Source organism: Halichoeres trimaculatus, unplaced genomic scaffold (assembly GCF_033239565.1).
Source record: "Halichoeres trimaculatus isolate MK-OKI-2021-1 unplaced genomic scaffold, fHalTri1.1 fHalTri1_scaffold_13, whole genome shotgun sequence".
Lineage (NCBI taxonomy): Eukaryota > Metazoa > Chordata > Actinopteri > Labriformes > Labridae > Halichoeres > Halichoeres trimaculatus.
The window spans coordinates 7,151,552-7,170,614 of NW_027437191.1; the positions used below are offsets into that span (position 1 = coordinate 7,151,552).

Here is a 19,063-nt window from a genome sequence, read left to right on the forward strand (position 1 = left end):
ACGTCCGTGAACAGCACGATGCCGCTGGGTTAGCACAGCTAGCTCATCCATCCCCCGGAGCGAGATCCCACGTTCCCAACAACGATGGATGGAAGGACAGGTCCACGTCGTCACCTCCCAGCTCACATTCGAGAACCAGCACGTCGTCCTCACCTCCTCCTCCTCAGCTCGAGGGAAATCATCAAGCCCTACACTAGTTAGCATTGACATGCTACAGGCTGCTAACAGCTAATTTTGCATGTAAACAATGCAGCCATGGTTACATGTAGGATCTCCAGACAAACACAGGAGAAAAGTAGTAAAAAATATCGCCGAAGCCACAAAAAGTTTGGTGTCCGTGACCGACAATGAACCATACAAAGTGATGATCCACTCCAAAAACAAAGATGACGAAAAAGAGACAAAAAAATTACAAGAAACGGACAAAGACGAGAGAGCTGCTGCAACAGGCAGCTACTTGGGTAGCGCCTAGCAACGGAGAAAAGGCATGAAGGCATGCCCATTACCGGAGCTCTCACCAGGATTTGCATTGCAAATGTTGGTGTTGGTGAGAGGAAAACTATATCGTGTAAAACCAGATGATGTAAGATGTTGTGTTTTTGTAGACCTGATCGACAGCGTGGAGCTGGAGAGGACCGTAGCCGCCCTGAACAAAGATCTGATGGCGTCTCGTGAAGCAGAGGAAACCCTCAAAGCTCAGCTGCAGGAGCTGGCTTCATTACAGGCTCTTCCTGTTAAAGTGGACAGTCTGATGCAGCAGGTCAGTCCTACAGAAGTCCATCTCACAGATCCAGGTCTGATCACAGAACTCAAGTCCTCTTCTCTCATTCTGTTTCCTCAGTTGTGTGAGGTGACCGAGGAGCTGTGTGCCACTGAGACCCAGAGAGACGATCTGATCTCAGCTCAGACTCAGAGTCAAGAGGAGGCTGAGCAGCTCAGAGTCTCTCTGCAGACGAGTCAGGAGGAGATCCTGAAGATACAGGAGGAGCTGAGTGCTGCAGCACTGAGGGAGGAGCAGCTCAGGGAGCAGGTGGAGTCTCTGCGCCACGACCTGGAGAGCTCTGAAGCTGATAGAGGAACACTCAATGCTGCTACTGAGGAGAATTACTCAAAGGTAAGACCTGGAATATGGTCATGAGAAGTTTATTTAACACTGCTTCAGCCTTCTAGGTGATTTTACCCGGAAGGTTAAATTCATCAGCCACGTCAGGCATGTTTTAAAGCTTAACAAATTTTTTTGAAGTGTTTGTCCTTTTTTAGCCTTATTAGCCCCTGATATCATTCACAAATTTAGGTTTAAGTCAACATGTTTCATGTTTTGGTGTGTGTTTGTAGTCAGTATGGAGAGCAAAAGCAGACAGTACACAGTTCATTTTTGGTAATCTGAGAAAAGTTTATTTCTCTGATGCTAACAATCTGTTCACACTGAGACACAAATCTGCTCGATGCTGTTTCATCAAAGACAATCAGCGTTTAGATTTCCTGACTTCCTTGAATGCATCAGAAATGATGGATCCCACCTCCATTCAACAAAGATTGTAAAATGTTGTTATTGTAGCTGACGGAGAGTGAGGAGCAGAGAGCGTCCCTGACAGAGAGGGTGAATGAGCTGCAGCAGCTGGTGAAGGATCTGGAGGAGAAACTGGCCGACAGTGAAGTTTCCAGAACGGCTGAGGAGGAGATCAGCAAAGAACTCCAAGAACAGGTACAGATTCACAGCTTTCAGGCTTTTTTGTTTCACATTCACAATCAAATACATCAGTTAATCAGCTTAACTATAAGAAGTAAGGGTAAAAACTTTTCATCTTATCACTTTGACTAAACAGCTCCAGCTTGATCATGCAGAGAAAGACCCCCTCAGACATTGAAACTGCTCTCAGCCTCATAGGTTTCGATCAAAAGACTAAAAACACAGAAGGATTTGGTTTTAGAGCCATGGATTGTTTCAGCCTCTTAAAGGATATTTATAAGAGCATAATCTGTGAAGCGTTTACTGTTTCGTTGGTAATAAAAAGGCTTTACTTTAAGTTTCAGTCTACAATCCTAGAGTTTCATTCAGCAGAGCTTTTGTCAAAAGCAACAAAGTGCTTCAAGTTATTTGGCTGCAGGTGCTGCCATTAAATGCAAGAAGATTTCTTTTTCTTCTTGTTGTAGAATAATCTAGCCAACTAACCACAATTAATTGCTGCAATAATATACTTAAACCTTAAACAACATTCAGTAACTGCTGCTGAAAATTCACTAAGAGCTGAGTCTGAGACCTTCTGACTGATTCTACCCTTGAGGACAAAGAGGAGAAGGATCAGATTAAGTTCCTAAGTGTTCCCTGAACAGATGAGTCTTCAGACATCTCTTAAAGTAGAAAGAGACTCGGTAGATCGTATAGAGTTAGGTAATTTATTCCACCATTTGGACACAACAGAGGAGACGAGTCTGGCTAGAGATTTAGAGCCGTGCTGAGCTGGGAGCACCAGGTGTCTTTCACAAGCAGAGCGTAGTGGGCGAGAAGGAGTGTAGACCTGGATGAGGGACCCCAGGTAGGCAGGAGCTGTTTTTATCACTATTTTGTAAGCCAGAAGAAGAGCTTTGAATTTGACTGGAGCTGCCACTGGAAGCCAGTGAAGAGAGATTAACAGCTGGGTGACGTGTGCTGTTTTGGGCTGGTTAAAGACTAGACGTGCTGCTGCATTCTGGGTAATCTGCAGAGGTTTATATATACACACTTGGAGGCCTGCTAGAAGATAGTTGCAGTAGTTGATGCGTGAAATCACAAGGACCTGTACCAGAAGCTGTGTGGCCTGTTGTTCCAGGAAGGGTCTGATATTCCTGATGTTATAGAGGGCATATCCACAAAATTGAGCAATCGAGGCCACATGAACCTTAAGGTCAGCTGGTCATCAATCATGACACCCAGATTTCTGGCAGAGTTTGTGGGCTCAAGTTGATTGGAATAAAGCAGGACACTGATCTGTGATTGAACCGAGGAACAAGCTGGAAGGACAATGAGTTCAGTTTTGGACAGATTCCTTCATCCATGTGGAATATCAGCCACACATGCTGATATACGAGCCGAGACAGTTGTGTCTTCAGGTGGAAAAAACAGGAAAGCTGAGTGTCGTCAGCATAGCAGTGGTAGGAGAAGCCATGAAAGCGGATCACTGCACAGAGTGAGGTGGTGTTTAAGGAGAAGAGTAGGGGACCAAGCACTGACCCTTGGGGTACCCCTGTTTCATGATCCCTCACAGAAGCTCCAAAGTCGAGTGTTGTAATGCCTTTTTCCTGTCTGTTTTTTTTTTTTATCAGGCTTCAGAGACACAAAATCTGCTTCAGACTCTTCAAAACGAGCTCCAGGAGCAGAGGTCCAATCTGGAGAAGTTCCACCAGCAGGAATCTGGTTTAAAGGAACAGGTTGGATAAATATCTTTAATGCTTTATACTTCTGACCCTACCTCTTCCCGCAAGAGTGTAAACTACTTGTTTGTCATCTTAAAAGATTCAAAGTCTGACAGAGGAGCTTCAGCACGTCCGAGAGGAGAAGGAGACTCTACAGACCAGCGCTCAGAGCTCTGCAGAGGAGGCGGAGAAGCTGCTGTCTGATATGTCGTCTCTCACTGCAGAGAGGGATCAGCTCAAGATGGACCTGCAGGAAAACGTAGAGCTGGTGAGTCGACATATAAACGAAAAGGGTAACCATCCTCTGTCTCTGCAGTCCATTGTCTAAAACATGGAAATGTATTTTTCTTCACCAATCAGATGATTGAGAATCAGGAGGAGCTGAGGGCGGCTCTGGAGAAGAACAGCGAGCAGAAGGATCTGATCAAACAGCTGAAGGCTGCGCAGACGTCCACACAGGACGTTCCTCAGCCTGAGACCAGTGCACAGCTGGAGGAGCTGCAGACACGAGTAAGAGCTTCTGAAAACCTCAGGACAACAGCGTGAGAAAGTTTAAATCTCTGTGCTTCCTTAAACCTAAACAGTGGACAGAGTTTAATGTGCAGCAAGGACACTTTTGTTCTCATTGAGGCCAATAATGGTTCCAAAACTGTTCAAAATGTGTATGAAAATAATTTTAAAAGGTTTCCTCAACACTACATTAGCTTTTCTAGTCACTTTTGCAGGCTAAGCTTTATTCCACCTAAAAGCAGAAAAAAGATGTAAAAGGTGTTTGTTTTAGAAAAATCCACCTATTTTTCAGTTTCCTATAACATCTCATTCATCTGAGGAACACGGAATCATTTTCAGCAGCTAATTTCAGACAAAGATATGTGTCAGTGTTGTGAAACGTTTTGCGTCCCCACAGATTCAGAGCCTGACTGAGCAGCTGCAGCGTGCTGAATCAGAGAAGAAGAGAAGCTGTCAGAGCTCCTCAGAGGAGGTGGAGGATCTGCAGCACAGAGTGACGTCTCTGACTGAGGACAGAGATCAGCTGCTGCAGACTCTGGAGGCTCTGAGGCAGGACAAGCAGCAGCTCACACAGGACATGGAGGACAGAGAGGACACTCTGCAGGCTGAGGTTTGACGCACACAAGTTTACACTCAGTCATTCTAAAAGAAGGAAAAACAACTCAATTTACTATCATGGGATTATTTATGCAACCCAAAGTGTTTGATCTGAGTAACAACATTCCTCAAAGCTCTGTGGGTGAAGTCCTGAGCCTGGGCAGACTGACACATGTAAATGTTGTTTCCAGCAGCTCTAGTCAATTTTCTATGAAAACATCAATCAGTGCTCTGCCAAGTATGAGTGCCTGAGAGAAGTTTCTTACTTTAAAAGGTGCGATGTCAACAGCTAAAGAAAAACAGCTCTTCCTTCAACAGGTGAGGACACTGACTGAGCAGCTGCAGCGTGCTGAATCAGAGAGGGACGTCCTGCTGGTGGAGAAGGAGAGGAGCTGTCAGAGCTCCTCAGAGGAGGTGGAGGATCTTCAGCACAGAGTGACGTCTCTGACTGAGGACAGAGATCAGCTGCTGCAGACTCTGGAGGCTCTGAGGCAGGAGAAGAAGCAGCTCTCACAGGACATGGAGGACAGACACGACACTCTGCAGGCTGAGGTTTGACACACACAGGTTTAAACTCAATAAGCAACCCAAAGTGTTTTTTCTAAGTAACAATATTCTTTAAAGCTCAGTGGGTAAAATCCTGAGCCTGGGCAGACTGACACATGTAAATGTTGTTTCCAGCAGATCCAGTCCATTCTATATGGAAACATCACTCAGTGCTCCTGAATTTATGAGTGCCTGAGAGAAGTTCTTACATTAAAGTTGCGATGTCAACAGCTAAAGCAAAGCAACTTTTTTTCAACAGGTGAGGACACTGACTGAGCAGCTGCAGCGTGCTGAATCAGAGAGGGACATCCTGCTGGTGGAGAAGGAGAGGAGCTGTCAGAGCTCCTCAGAAGAGGTGGAGGATCTGCAGCACAGAGTGACGTCTCTGACTGAGGACAGAGATCAGCTGCTGCAGACTCTGGAGGCTCTGAGGCAGGACAAGCAGCAGCTCACACAGGACATGGAGGACAGAGAGGACACTCTGCAGGCTGAGGTTTGACACAATAGACTAAACATCTCACCCTGATTTCATGGGATAAATTATGTAAACATTTGTGTATCTTTCTCAGTCAGTACAACCTTTCATGCTTTGTGGGTGAAATCATGAGCCTGGGCAGGTTGACACATATTTATGTGGCTTTTAGCAGCTTCAGTCCAGTCCAGTCCAAAAAAATCTCTTAACGCTACTAAACTTTACGAGTACCTGGGAGAAGTTTTTTTTATACTGAAGGTAGGGTCTGCAGGAATTTTGGTCACTTGTTAGTAATCACAACATTTAATCTGGGCTTCTCCTCCTTGGATCAGTGCCGGCAGCAGTGCACACCCTCAGCCTCCAACTGTGAACACACTTGCTAACTTAGCAACCACCTGTAGCTTAGCATTTATGGATGGGAGATACTTGAGAGCCGTGCACCTAACTTGGTATGCTAGCACAAGCCAATCACGGGTATTTCATACTGGCATCGCCCTTCGTCCTGTGCTGCTCTCCAAGTGAGTGAAAGTTGAGTCAAGTGCCACCCTTGTTCATACTATACCAACTTTTTTTGTAAAGCACTTTTAAAATCAGCAACAGCTGTTAAAGTGCTGTTCAGGTAGGTGAAACAAAAAAGATTAAAAATAGACAAGAAAAACAGACGCACATAAAGAAAACATATTAAAACCTTTCAAAATCAAGTAAAAGTGAATGAGATCAGACAAAGAAGCTAAGTCTTGCTGGAGTTAAAAGCCAAAGAATAGAAATGGGTTTTAAGACATGTTTTAAAAGTTGACAGTGAGGGGGCCTCTCTCATGTGCAGGGGAAGATTGCTCCACGATCAGGGAGCAGCACCAAAAAACTTTCTGTTTGGCATTTCATTTCAATTTGGCCATGTTTTTCTTTCTCTGTGCTGCATCCACTATCGAAGCCCGTCACAATAGCCTCTTCAACTTACAATCATCAACATACAAAGTCACTTGTCCACTGGGCACACTATGATTCATTGATGTAGCAACACTAACTCTCCATCCAGAAACGTCCTAATACAGCATAGGGCTGGGGGATATATGGAATATACTTGATGTATCGTGGGTTTTTGCACGTGAGATGTGTAAAATGACTATATCGCAATCATCGAGTATAAACGGCAACCTAAATGTCTTCAAACGTCAGAAAGTGAATCTCTTTGGTGATTCACTCATTTCACTCTCTGCTGCTCAGCTGGTGCTCCTATCACAGCGAGCACCAGGCTCCCCTCGCACACACAGAAAAATTCTCCTGCGCATGCGCGTTTTGGTATTACGAGTTGTGGGTTCCCGGGGCTTGTTTTCTATTGTGTAGTTCAAGGATGCACGATATTATCGGCACAATATCGGTATCGGCTGATAAAAGCTTAAAAACACATTTATTGGTATCGACTGATATGAAAATTTCTGCCGATATGCACAGTCGATAAGGTGCTATTCAGTTAGGATTATTATTATTTTCCATCTGAAAAATAAGCTCCTTAAATAAAATGTAGCACTTCATTTATTTGCACTGCAGAGCTCTGTGTCTGTCACCAGGTTGTTACAGTAGCTCTAAAATAATCAAATGCAACTTGGTTATGTTTAAAAATGCATTGTACATTTAAAGTTCAAGTGATCTAAAGAAATTATTTTTCTCTATTTCAATACTGAATGTCTTGAGTTTGAAAAAATAATACATTTCTTATTTATGGTGAAATCAAATGTTTTTGTCTTGTTTTATGTGTGTTTCTTAAACAAATAAGACCGTCACAGTAAGAGTAACATATAAATTCCAGTACAGGATAGACTTAGCTTTCTTTACAGTGAAAAAAACAAACAAACTTGTGATTATCGGTATCGGCCAAAAGGGGTTTGGATATATCGGCGTATCGGATATCGGCAAAAATCCAGTATCGTGCATCCCTAGTGTGGTTGTTTGTTTGGGTTTTCTTTGCTGCCTGTATGATCCCTGATTCTCTCCCAGCTCTCCACAACGAGAAACAAACGCGGCATTCATAAGAATATTGGCTTTCACTTTTCTGCGCACTCTGCCCCCCCCCGAGAGCTGTTCAGTCAAGGCAATCAGCTGTGCACTGCTTGAAATATGATGGCAGATGAGTTTGATGCTATTTTACCACTTTATACCAAAATACTTCAAACTGGGATATTAGCAGAAGCCCTAACCCAAATGCAATACAATTCAACTGGACCCCAGGCTCAAAGACAGAAATCACTAGAGTCCTTTCAACATGACCAACATTATCCAGGTAGCTGCTTTATGGAAATAAAAGTAATATTATCTCCAACTTTAGTTCATGATATTTGCGAAGTGTATTATAATATAATATAATATAATATATAATCAGTCAGTTGAATAAATCTGAACGAATTATTTTACTGGACCTACAAATACGTAACTGCATAAATATGGTTGAAAATATAAGGTTTGTTAAACTTTACCTGATTGAGATTTTCCCCTTTTTGCATTCAATTTTTAAAAATTCAACTAAAAGGCCTGCTTGAATCATTATACTGATGTCATTTTATGCATCAAAAGGTTCGATTTAACATTAATAAAGTGGTTTAGAGGAGAAATAAGAATATCAAGATTTATATCCTGTATCAAGATATTGCCTACAAATATCAAGACATTGGATTTTGGCCATATCGTGCAGCCCTAAAACAACAAAAACATCAACATTCAGGCAGAGGAGGGGGTTAAGGCAGACACAGACACACATGTAGAGAAGCTTGGAGAAGACGATTCAGCATGAAAATTCCTGTAACAGTTGACATTTTATTTTTTTAGGAAAATCCTGCAGACCACTTAAACATTTGAAGAAACACACATTTTTCCACCAACAGGTGAGGACACTGACTGAGCAGCTGCAGCGTGCTGAATCAGAGAGGGATGTCTTGCTGGTGGAGAAGGAGAGGAGCTGTCAGAGCTCCTCAAAGGAGGTGGAAAAACTGCAGCACATTGTGACAATTCTGACTGAGGACAGAGATCATCTGCTTCAGACTCTGGAGGCTCTGAGGCAGGACAAGCAGCTGCTCACACAGGACACAGAGGAGATGATGGAGATGGTACATTTACTGAGGTTTTTCTGAGAAGCTGTTCATGTTTGCTCAGAAAGAAGGGATGACTGATGAGTTATTGTTCTGTTTCAGGATGGTTTATCTTACAGCGAGTGTCGCCTGTCGGTAACTCAGCATTTAGAGCAGCTGGATCAAGAAGAGAGAGTGTTACAACTTAAGCATATGGTTCTCTAACACATTAAGTCATATTAATTTATCAATTAAAAAAATGAATGCTGATTTCAAACAGAAGAGAAACATTATTGATTTCAAATGTTTCTTTAACTTCACAGAATCAAGAGCTTCAAGCTGGACTGGAGGCCGTCAGAGAGCAGAGGAGTCGTCTGGAAGAGGATCTGCACAGAAACAAGGAGCAGGTCAGAGGATTTTTTTAATGCATTAAAGCCTCCACTCTCAGTTTTAAAAAAAAGATAGATCATGAAGAAAAATGTGACAGGAAAATGTTCACCTTTGTTTTTGTTTCAGACTGCAGAGACTCAGAACGTGCTGGACACACTTCTTCTACAGATCGAGGAGCAGAAACAAGTAAAGATGGAGATGGAAAGACAGAGTCAGGAGAGACAAACTCAACTGGAACAACAGGTTTGAACTCTCAGCATGTGTCACTGAAATCAGACTTTTTGATGTTTCTTTACCAAAGGATTCAAACTCCTCTAACCTTTTCTTGTTTTCAGCTTGTAGAGACTGAAGGTCGTCTGTGTACAGCTGAAGAGGAGCTGCAGCAGCAAAAACAAAACCATGTAGATCAGATGAACGTCTGTGAGCAGAAAGAATCAGACTTGAAGCAACAGGTGAACAATAACTCAGATTAAAGAAGTTTTAAACTTGTAGCTCCTTCAGAGTCAGAGTTTATTGACTTCTGGTTGAACATCTCTCCATTCAAACAGATGAAGAGTCTGTCAGAGCAGCTGGAGGTCGTCCAATCAGAGAGGGACACCCTGCTGGTGGAGAAGGAGAGGAGCTGTCAGAGCTCCTCAGAGGAGGTGGAGGATCTGCAGCACAGAGTGACGTCTCTGACTGAGGACAGAGATCAGCTGCTGCAGACTCTGGAGGCTCTGAGGCAGGACAAGCAGCAGCTCACACAGGACATGGAGGACAGACACGACACTCTGCAGGCTGAGGTTTGACACACATAGTTTTACACTTAATCAGGTTTTCAGAAGAAATGCTAAAGCTAACGTTCTTTGTGAGTTAAATTCTGAGCCTGGGCAGACTCACACATGTAAATGTTGTTTCCAGCAGCTCCATTTTAATCTTTATGAAAACGTCCATCAGGTATCCTGAAGTTTATTTGTGCCTAAGGGAAGCTCCTTATATTACAAGGGCAACTTAAACCGCTGAGGAAAAATAACTTTTCTTCAACAGGTGAGGACACTGACTGAGCAGCTGCAGCATGCTGAATCAGAGAAGAAGAGAAGCTGTCAGAGCTCCTCAGAGGAGGTGGAGGATCTGCAGCACAGAGTGACGTCTCTGACTGAGGACAGAGATCAGCTGCTGCAGACTCTGGAGGCTCTGAGGCAGGACAAGCAGCAGCTCACACAGGACATGGAGGACAGACACGACACTCTGCAGGCTGAGGTTTGACACACACAGCTTCACTGCCAGGAGTCACATTGTTCTGTTTTTTTTTGTTTTTTTTTAAGCCAAAAGAAAAGGATACTTTGTTTTCACACATTTAGGGGTGGGAGAAAAATAATGAAAATTGATGGATCAGGATTTTTTGTTTGATGATATCAAAATCAAGATTCTTTGTAAAAAAAAAAATGTTTTTTTTTCCTTTTTCAAATTCAAATTCTTCATTTCAGTCTTTGTTTATAAACTGGATTGGAAAAAAGTTTCCACTTTTCTCCAGCAGAGGGTGAAATTTTTCTCTCTGACTCACTAATGTGCATTTTATGTGAAAAAATGACTCCTGATATAGTCTGTTGAAAAGATTATAATTTAATTTTTTCACACAGTCAGTCTGATGTTAAAAAATGCAAACTAAAAAACGCAAAAATTAACAATATTGAAGAATTGCGATTTGAATCGAATGCCGACAGGTGGTCTAACGCAGCCTTTCTGTAGGTTTGATCAAACGTGACTTATGTTAAATAAAGTTTGCTGCGTTAAGATGAATAATCTCCTAACAACAGCAGCCTCCTGTACCCTGATGCACAGAGCGTGTGAGGAGACGCACTGATCCAGACGGATGAGTTTTCAGCCAAGCGTCACAAAACCTCGCTGTTAGTTATACAGAGCTATTGTACATGTCTCACATTATCAGAGCCAGACTTGCAGAAACTGAATATTTTGTGTGGAGTACCCACATTCACACACTAAAATTCAGACCTTTTGATTGTTCTCTAAACGTTATTTTATTTTGTGCATCTTTGAATTTTTTTTTTTTATGCCGTTTTTGGTGAAAAAGTGAGGAGGTTGACTTGAACATGTTGCAAGTCGTCAGAGCCAAACCATTTGAGCACAAAACTCACATGGTCGTTGTAAAAGCAGAAGATCCCAGAGTTGAGTTAAATAGATCTGTCCTGTGGATTGGCTCTTTGTTTCTGATATCCAGTCTAACTTTCTGATTCTGGATGAGACTGAAACTTGATAACTGGCATTTACCAGTCAGTGCTAGCTCAGGATGCAGGCTTTGTTACAACTGAAAGACGTGTATTTGCACGGTTAAAGTGTTCAAACTATGTGCCCTGTCCTCTTCTGTGCACTTTTCCTTAATGTAACATTAATGAAGGAAAATCAAAATACAAGAAGTGATTAAGATTACAAATGTTTCTTTAACTCCACAGATTCAACAGCTTCAAGCAGAACTTGAGGCCGTCAGAGAGGAGAAGAGTCGTCTGGAAGAGGATCTGCACAGAAACAAGGCACAGGTCAGAGGATTTTTTTATGCATTAAAGCCTCCACTCTCAGATTAAAAAAAAGATAGATCATGAAGAAAAATGTGACAGGAAAATGTTCACCTTTTGTTTTTGTTTCAGACTGCAGAGACTCAGAACGTGCTGGACACACTTCTTCTACAGATCGAGGAGCAGAAACAAGTAAAGATGGAGATAGAAAGACAGAGTCAGGAGAGACAAACTCAACTGGAACAACAGGTTTGAACTCTCAGCATGTGACACTGAAATCAGACTTTCAAATGTTTCTTTACAAAAGGATTCAAACTCCTCTAACCTTTTCTTGTTTTTAGCTTGTAGAGACTGAAGGTCGTCTGTGTTCAGCTGAAGAGAAGCTGCAGCAGCAGAAACAAAACCACATGGATCAGATTAACATCTGTGAGCAGAAAGAATCAGACTTGAAGCAACAGGTGAACAATAACTCAGATTAAAGAAGTTTTAAACTTGTAGCTCCTTCAGAGTCAGAGTTTGATGACTGCTGGTTGACCATCTCTCCATTCAAACAGATGAAGAGTCTGTCAGAGCAGCTGGAGGTCGTCCAATCAGAGAGAGAAGCCCTGCTGGTGGAGAAGGAGAGGAGCTGTCAGAGCTCCTCAGAGGAGGTGGAGGATCTGCGGCACAGAGTGACGTCTCTGACTGAGGACAGAGATCAGCTGCTGCAGACTCTGGAGGCTCTGAGGCAGGACAAGCAGCAGCTGTCACAGGACATGGAGGACAGAGAGGACACTCTGCAGGCTGAGGTTTCTGCATTTACTAAACTACTGCTTGTCTCAGTCACAGTTTGTAAAGGTAATATTTCAGTTGGGTGACTGGTTTTTCTCCTGTCTGCAGATCTCATCCCTTCGGAAGAAGCTGAGCCATCAGGAGGAGGAGAGAGGAGAGAGGGAGGCGGAGCTGCAACACCACGTACGTCCAGATTCTGTAGAGTCAGAGTGAAATACAAAGTTATCTGCTTCTAATTTCATTTACTGTTGCAGATGTTGATCTCAGCTTTAAGAATAGTAGCAGGGAGTTGGTTGCCAAGTTCTGGTTTGATAACAAAACCTTAAGATTTGAAAAAAAAAAAAAAAAAAAAAAAAGAGCTATGGGAGACTTTGGTGTTGGAGGCCCACGCCACCAAATGTTGTGAACCAGTCCGGGGATCCTTCTAGCCCCCTTTCTACCAAGCGCTTCAGTTTGGTTCATCTCAGCATGGCATGCATTTTATGGCATTTCCGATGACTAATCCTGGGACAGATCCCCAATTTACAGAGACAAGCTGTCCCCATACATGCCAACCCTCCTGATTTTCCCGGGAGAGTCTCGAATTTCAGTGCCCCTCCCGAAAATCTCCTGGGTCCACAATTCTCACGAATTTCTCCCGATTTCCACCCGGACAACAATATTGCTACACCATCCTTCTCTTCCAACTGGGCACCGTTTCCGGCCCAACATTTATAAAGGTTACACCTGGGCTCGAAGTCAAGCGCGGCGAATAGAACAGAAAAAGAAGAATAAGCAGAAGAAGAAATGAGGAAGAAGAGAAAGTACTTGTGTAAATTCCAGAATGAGTGGAAAAGAGAATTCCGGGACGGCGCGAAGGGAGTGGGATATGCTACGTGCACATTTTGTAGATCTGACTTTTGGATTAAACACAGTGACCGAACGAATATCACAACACATCGATATGGACACACACACACAACCCTTTTTTCTTTTTTTTTTCTTTTTTTTTTTTTTAAATCTACCGAATTCTGAGGTTGGCAAGTATGGCTGTCCCACTTTTTGGGACCCTTCTGTAGGGGTGCTAGACTAAACTGATCCAATCCCAGAAGGTGGGGTTACAACACCGCAGACCATTGATTGGTCAAAATAATCTTCTCTTACCGTGTGACGACGACTGCATTTCTCTTGGTGGCACACAGACTTCTCTGAAACAAAACCTGATTGTGTTTTGTAACAAAGAGCCACAAGGCAAACACAAAGAAGACCAATTGCTGGATGTCTTCCATCTGTGCTCTTTCTTTACTGTCTCATGTTTTGCTTGGTGGAAACGGGGCTTTTTGTGATGACCTCATCTTCCGGGCAAGTCACATGAAAATCTTGTACCAGTTTTTTGACAGAGGATTTTAATCAGTTTACTGACAGATTCAGGGATTTCTTCAACTTAAATGTAGAGGTTTAGTTTGAACATTCAGCGTTTTTTATATCCATGTTTAAAGTATGAGAAAACAGAATGCCCCCTCTCTAGTTTGTTTGGTTTGATTGAGGGTAACTGAAGACTGAAATAGCAGGCAGTAAGTGATGACCTGTGATTTTAAAACATCATTTTAGACTTCTTATTAATTCAAAGATGTGCTTCACAGGGATCACTGACAGAGTGGTTTACCTGAAGTAGTTATTTAGAATATGTACATGTAGTCGTTAGTTATACCTCAGAAACTACCAGCCTGTTCAGCTGCTCAGCTCTCAACATCTGTGTTTTTGTCCTCAGGTGCAGCAGCTCGAGGGAAAGCTTCGGGGGTCCAGAGAGAAACAAACTAATGCTGAGGCTGAGGCCGACTCTTCACAGCAGGTTTGTTGCTACTGGGCTCAGAGTTTATTTATCCAGTTTGAGATCCTTCCTCTCTTCTATTGCAACTTCAAATGTATTTTCTCTGCTTCTCTTTCAGTTGCTTAGTGACGCAAACAAAACCATCTCCTCCCTCAAAGAGCAGCTGAGCCATTTGGATCAGAGCAGCAGGCTGAAAGAGTCTGCAACATCCCGTCTGCAAGTCTCAACCACCGACCTTCAGGTAATTTCAGCATCATCTTTTTACGAAACAACACCTGGGATCTGACTGATTCTGATTAAATTTAAAAAAAAAAAAAAAAAAACGCTACTCTTGTGTCACTGCAGGAGTTCTTCAACCATTTCCAGCGCTGGAGCAACATGTGTTCAGAGAGCAACACTGAAGCAATGCTCAAAAAGCAGAGCTTCAACGCCGACAAGTTCTGCCTTCCAGAACCCACTAGGAGCAAATACAGAGGGGTTCTTCAGCTCACGCGTCAGGCTGTGGAGACTCTTGGGAAATTTGTTGTAAATAGAAATTATATTCTTACTTTAATTTTCACAAGCGATGGGGAAATTGAAGCTTTAACCCAAGAACTCTCGATGTTTGTTTTCCCAGGACTACCTGCAGGCCAAGGCGCTGGACTACAAGACCCTGTTTGAGCAGGTGGTGCAGAAAGATCTGGATGTTTATGAGGAGAGACGGCTGCAGGATGTGCTGCTGTGTAGAGCTCAGGCGCCAAACTTCTCCGTGAAGGACCAGGACTTCACCTCGCTGTGGGAGCAGAGACTGACGGAGCTGCTGGACAAGAGGAGCCTCTACCTGCAGGTCAGCTGGATGCTCTGCCGTTTATACTTTGAAGAAAGTTCCAGTTCTTTTCTGAACCTTGAACCTGTAATAACTGGATAACAGACTAACATACCTTACATTTAAAGGCTAAGTTCGGTTAATACAGCTTTTACATTGTTTATAGAATGAAGTAGAACAAAATACTCACCCAGAAGGCTTTCCTGATCCAAGCAGTGCTTCGGGAGATATTTAAATCCAAAATCGTGGAGTGGACGTCCGGATAATGGGATCCATCAGGGCATAGACAGCGTCGCTCCTAAACCTGCATTAATCGTCCAAAAACTCATGTTTTTCACCAATATTCCATCGTTATCCGCTCGGGGTTAGTCCTCTGCTGCACTCCAGACAGCGCTGTGTGGCTGTGCTGACCTCTGAACTGATGAAGACTTTGTTTACGATTGCCCCTCCGCACGTCGTCATGTAGCCTGCCGTCTTCCCCTGAAACAGTGAGCCGCACTGCGCATGCGCGGAGGGGCAATCGTAAACAAAGTCTTTTCTCAGTTCAGGGGTCAGTACAGCCACACAGCGCTGTCTGGAGTGACACAGACTGCAGCAGAGCACTAACCCGGAGCAGACCATGATGGAATACTGGTGAAAAACATGAGTTTTTGGACGATTAATGCAGTTTTAGGAGCGGCGCTGTCTATGTCCCGATGGATCCCATTATACGGACGTCCGCTGCACGATTTTGGATCTAAATATCTCCCAAAGCACTGCTTGGATCAGGAAAGCCTTCTGGGCGAGTATTTTGTTCTACTTCATTCCATAAACAATGTAAAAGCTGTATTAACCAAACTTATCCTTTAAGGAGCTTCACGAACAAAGGTCAGGCAAAAACAAACCTAGAGCTCTTACTGAAGAAGACATTAGTTATCACCATACACTGATCAGAATGAGAGTAAAAAAGTCTGGTTGGCACTTTCTCGTGTAAACCCCGCAGAGGAGCAGTGAGTAACATTTGATCATTACTGTTTTGTAGAAAATGTGGAACGTTTGGGAGAGGCTTCGGGAAAGTTTTGAGCTCTGCTACGATGAGATGAAGACAAACTGCAACGGGAGAGAGAGGTTCTCCAATCAGCTGGAGGCGACCTACAACGACAACCCAAAGAACTACAGCGGGTTCAACAGCATCCTGAACCCCGAGATGGACCGCTTGTCTGCATTCATCCGCAGCAGCAAGACCACTCTGCAGGTAAAAAAAAAAAAAGAGCTTAATATGCACATTTAAGAGAGACAAGGTTTTTATCTGGATGTGAAAAGGCAACAGGAGAGCGGAGTCTGCAGGGTGACAGTGGTAATGACATGTAACCAGATGAGCCACAAAAATAAAAAAAAACATGAGGTTAGATAAGGAGAATCAATTTGATGAAGATAAGAACAGAAACAACGATATGCTGTTCTCACGATGTGGTTCTATCACGATTTTTTGGGGTTCCAATTTGATTTAATCTGTGATTCTTGGATATTTATGACTTTTGCGATTTTTGGTTTGCTTTTTTAACACCAGACCACCTGAAAAAGTAAAATGATGATGATAATGTCTACAGACTATAGCAGGAGCCATTTTTTCCCATAAAATGCACATCACATGAGTCACAGAGAAACATTTCACCCTCTGCTGGAGAAAAGTGGAAACTGTTTTCCAATCCATTTTATAAACAAAGACTGAAATGAAGAATTTGAACTTGGAAAAAAAATTGACATAGAATCACATTTTTGATATCGTCAAACAAAACATCCTGATATATTATCTTTTGATTTTTGCTCCCACTCCTTATCTATACTTTTTCTTTTAGACATGTTGTCATTTTGCATTTAAAAGTGTAGTTTCTGTCTCTTTTTCTGCTGTATTGTGGACATGTAACAAACAGCAGTTAAATCCAGCTGTTTTACTTTTTAAAGTAAAAAAAAAAACTGCAGGCATTCTCTGTAAAATCTGGTAGGTCATCTTTAACAACCCACATGACTTTTGCTAGAAACTATGAATTACTTAGTAATTGACCCTACAAGCTGAATAAAAAAATTGATTTATTTGCAGGGCTAAATGGATTTGAAAAATATCAATCTTATTGCAATTTTTTTGGATTAATATTGCAATTGTGATTTAGCATGCGATTTTTGGGAGGAACGTTTATCTTCTGCATTATTCACTAAACACAAGCTCAAGTCATTCTATAGTATAGCCAACACAACAAAGGATACTGTAACACATAAAAAATTCTTTCCTGTAGGCCAGGCCTACATGTTATGATGAAATTAGATGAAATAATGCACGAATTGACGCAAATAATATATCTTTAGTAAACTATTACAACCAAATGAAATATTGACTGATTAATTTCACTTTAAGCTAGGGCTGCAGCTATTAGTCGACATAATCAATTAGTCGACGATAAAAATTAATTTTAATAGTCAACGCGTCGTATTATTGTTTTTAATGTCGTTGTCACATGGTGAAATCAAATACCAGGGGGTAATACTCATTTGTAACTTCAGTTCACAGCATGAGGTGCTGTGTTATTGGATACTTTTATGGGAAAAAATCACTAAGTTCATACGTGAGGAATATTGATGAGGAAAATGCTCCACTCCCACAGAGCGCTGTGCGCTGACGGAGGCTCTGCATCTCCGGCTTGGACAGCCTGACAGCTCCCGGTGTTTAGCGTCTGATAACGTGATTTAGAGAGTCTCCTTCACTCTCTGTTACAGACAGTTTCTCAGGATCTGAGTCACAAACTAGTGCCAAAACTCCCCTAACTTTTGAAAAGAAAGGACATTTATCCGATGGAGCTCTCACTCTCAAGCTCACACTGCACCGGTAACACTCAGCGGGGAGGAGGAGGGGCGGAGTGTGCATGAGCCAAATAGCGCATGTAGAGAAACGAAATCGAAATTGTCATGGAGAGCTGGGAGAGAGTCAGACGAGATCATACAGAGAGCAAAAGCAAGCTCCAATAAGCAAATAAACATTAGAAAACAAGCCCATAGTCACTAATAAGCGGTCTGTCCAACACTGCGAACAACAACTTCATTTCCCTGTTACCTGCTTCATTCATTTTGAGATTTATTTAATTATTTTGTATAGTAGGCTACTTATATTTTTTAATGTCATCATGAATGAAATAAAAATAAACAAACAAACAAACATGACACAGGGCTGACCAATCAGAGGAGAGAACCTAACTCTGGGTAAATGCAGTGAAAATGCAACACACAGGTTGAATTTTAAAGGTCTGCACCTTTTAAAGGCCAAATTAGGTTGAAACACAAAATAACCGTGATTAATCGACTCATCAAAAAAATAATCGATAGATTAGTCGACTTTAAAAATAATCGTTAGTTGCAGCCCTGTTGGACTGTAAGAGTAAACAGACTGGCCTTTTTATTTTTTATAATTTTATTCTATATTTTGCACTTTGCTGTGCAAAACAGTGTTTTTTAATTAGCTCTGTTATGAGAGAAATTGTTTTGGCATTTATTTGGGATACGTTATGGTTTTGAAATAATTGAACAACAGAAAAGTAATTGTTACTCTCATCATTCAATTCATCGTTAGATTAGTCGACTAATCGATAACATAATTGGCGGATTAATCGTTTTAAAAATAATCGTTTACCTCCAGCCCTACTTTAAGCCTTGTAGACATGTAATAAAATTGTCATTAATTTCCTTGAATAAAATCAGAGAAGGGGACAAAGCAGCTCAGAACAACAGGCCTAGTCTCAGCAATAGTATAAAAAAATAAAAATGAATCCTCTCTTTTATGAATCTCACACTGAATAAAGTGTAGAAATGTAAATAAGACCAAATCTCTGGGTCAACCACTGAAACATGTCACCATCTGGATTTCCCTTTTTAAATGCACTTTAAAACTTTTTTTTAATTGCATTGTATTACATTGCAATGTCGGTTTAAATTGGATAAATTGTTCAGCCCTATTTAGTTGTAATGAAAAAAAGCCGCTTTATTCATTCAAAACTCCAAAATACCAAAAAGCTAAATACAGGAAAGCAGGGCCCACGTCAGGCTCAGAGAGTGTCTGTTCTATATCTGACAAAACGTAAATGTTTTTCCTGAAGATGTCTGCTTCCTGTAACCGTGCAGATATGTCTCAAAGAAACGCTGCTGATGTGTTTCCACTGTTTATAACTCTATGAT

At 42.0% G+C, this 19,063-nt stretch overlaps 1 protein-coding gene across 1 annotated transcript in view; it reads left to right on the forward strand.

The window, feature by feature from the left end:
- cenpe (centromere protein E) overlaps positions 1 to 19,063 on the forward strand; it is a 50,610-nt gene that overhangs the window by 17,121 nt on the left and 14,426 nt on the right. Inside the window, exons 23-48 of the mRNA XM_074684803.1 lie at positions 606 to 760; positions 842 to 1,114; positions 1,559 to 1,705; positions 3,304 to 3,408; positions 3,494 to 3,661; positions 3,754 to 3,903; positions 4,301 to 4,513; positions 4,819 to 5,052; positions 5,306 to 5,539; positions 8,395 to 8,616; positions 8,701 to 8,793; positions 8,901 to 8,984; positions 9,094 to 9,210; positions 9,303 to 9,419; positions 9,516 to 9,749; positions 9,994 to 10,206; positions 11,418 to 11,501; positions 11,610 to 11,726; positions 11,819 to 11,935; positions 12,032 to 12,265; positions 12,357 to 12,431; positions 13,999 to 14,079; positions 14,177 to 14,299; positions 14,404 to 14,583; positions 14,675 to 14,884; positions 15,885 to 16,097. Of these exons, the coding sequence (XP_074540904.1) occupies positions 606 to 760; positions 842 to 1,114; positions 1,559 to 1,705; positions 3,304 to 3,408; positions 3,494 to 3,661; positions 3,754 to 3,903; positions 4,301 to 4,513; positions 4,819 to 5,052; positions 5,306 to 5,539; positions 8,395 to 8,616; positions 8,701 to 8,793; positions 8,901 to 8,984; positions 9,094 to 9,210; positions 9,303 to 9,419; positions 9,516 to 9,749; positions 9,994 to 10,206; positions 11,418 to 11,501; positions 11,610 to 11,726; positions 11,819 to 11,935; positions 12,032 to 12,265; positions 12,357 to 12,431; positions 13,999 to 14,079; positions 14,177 to 14,299; positions 14,404 to 14,583; positions 14,675 to 14,884; positions 15,885 to 16,097 (4,193 nt within the window). The remainder of the gene's footprint in view (positions 1 to 605; positions 761 to 841; positions 1,115 to 1,558; positions 1,706 to 3,303; positions 3,409 to 3,493; positions 3,662 to 3,753; positions 3,904 to 4,300; positions 4,514 to 4,818; positions 5,053 to 5,305; positions 5,540 to 8,394; positions 8,617 to 8,700; positions 8,794 to 8,900; positions 8,985 to 9,093; positions 9,211 to 9,302; positions 9,420 to 9,515; positions 9,750 to 9,993; positions 10,207 to 11,417; positions 11,502 to 11,609; positions 11,727 to 11,818; positions 11,936 to 12,031; positions 12,266 to 12,356; positions 12,432 to 13,998; positions 14,080 to 14,176; positions 14,300 to 14,403; positions 14,584 to 14,674; positions 14,885 to 15,884; positions 16,098 to 19,063) is intronic.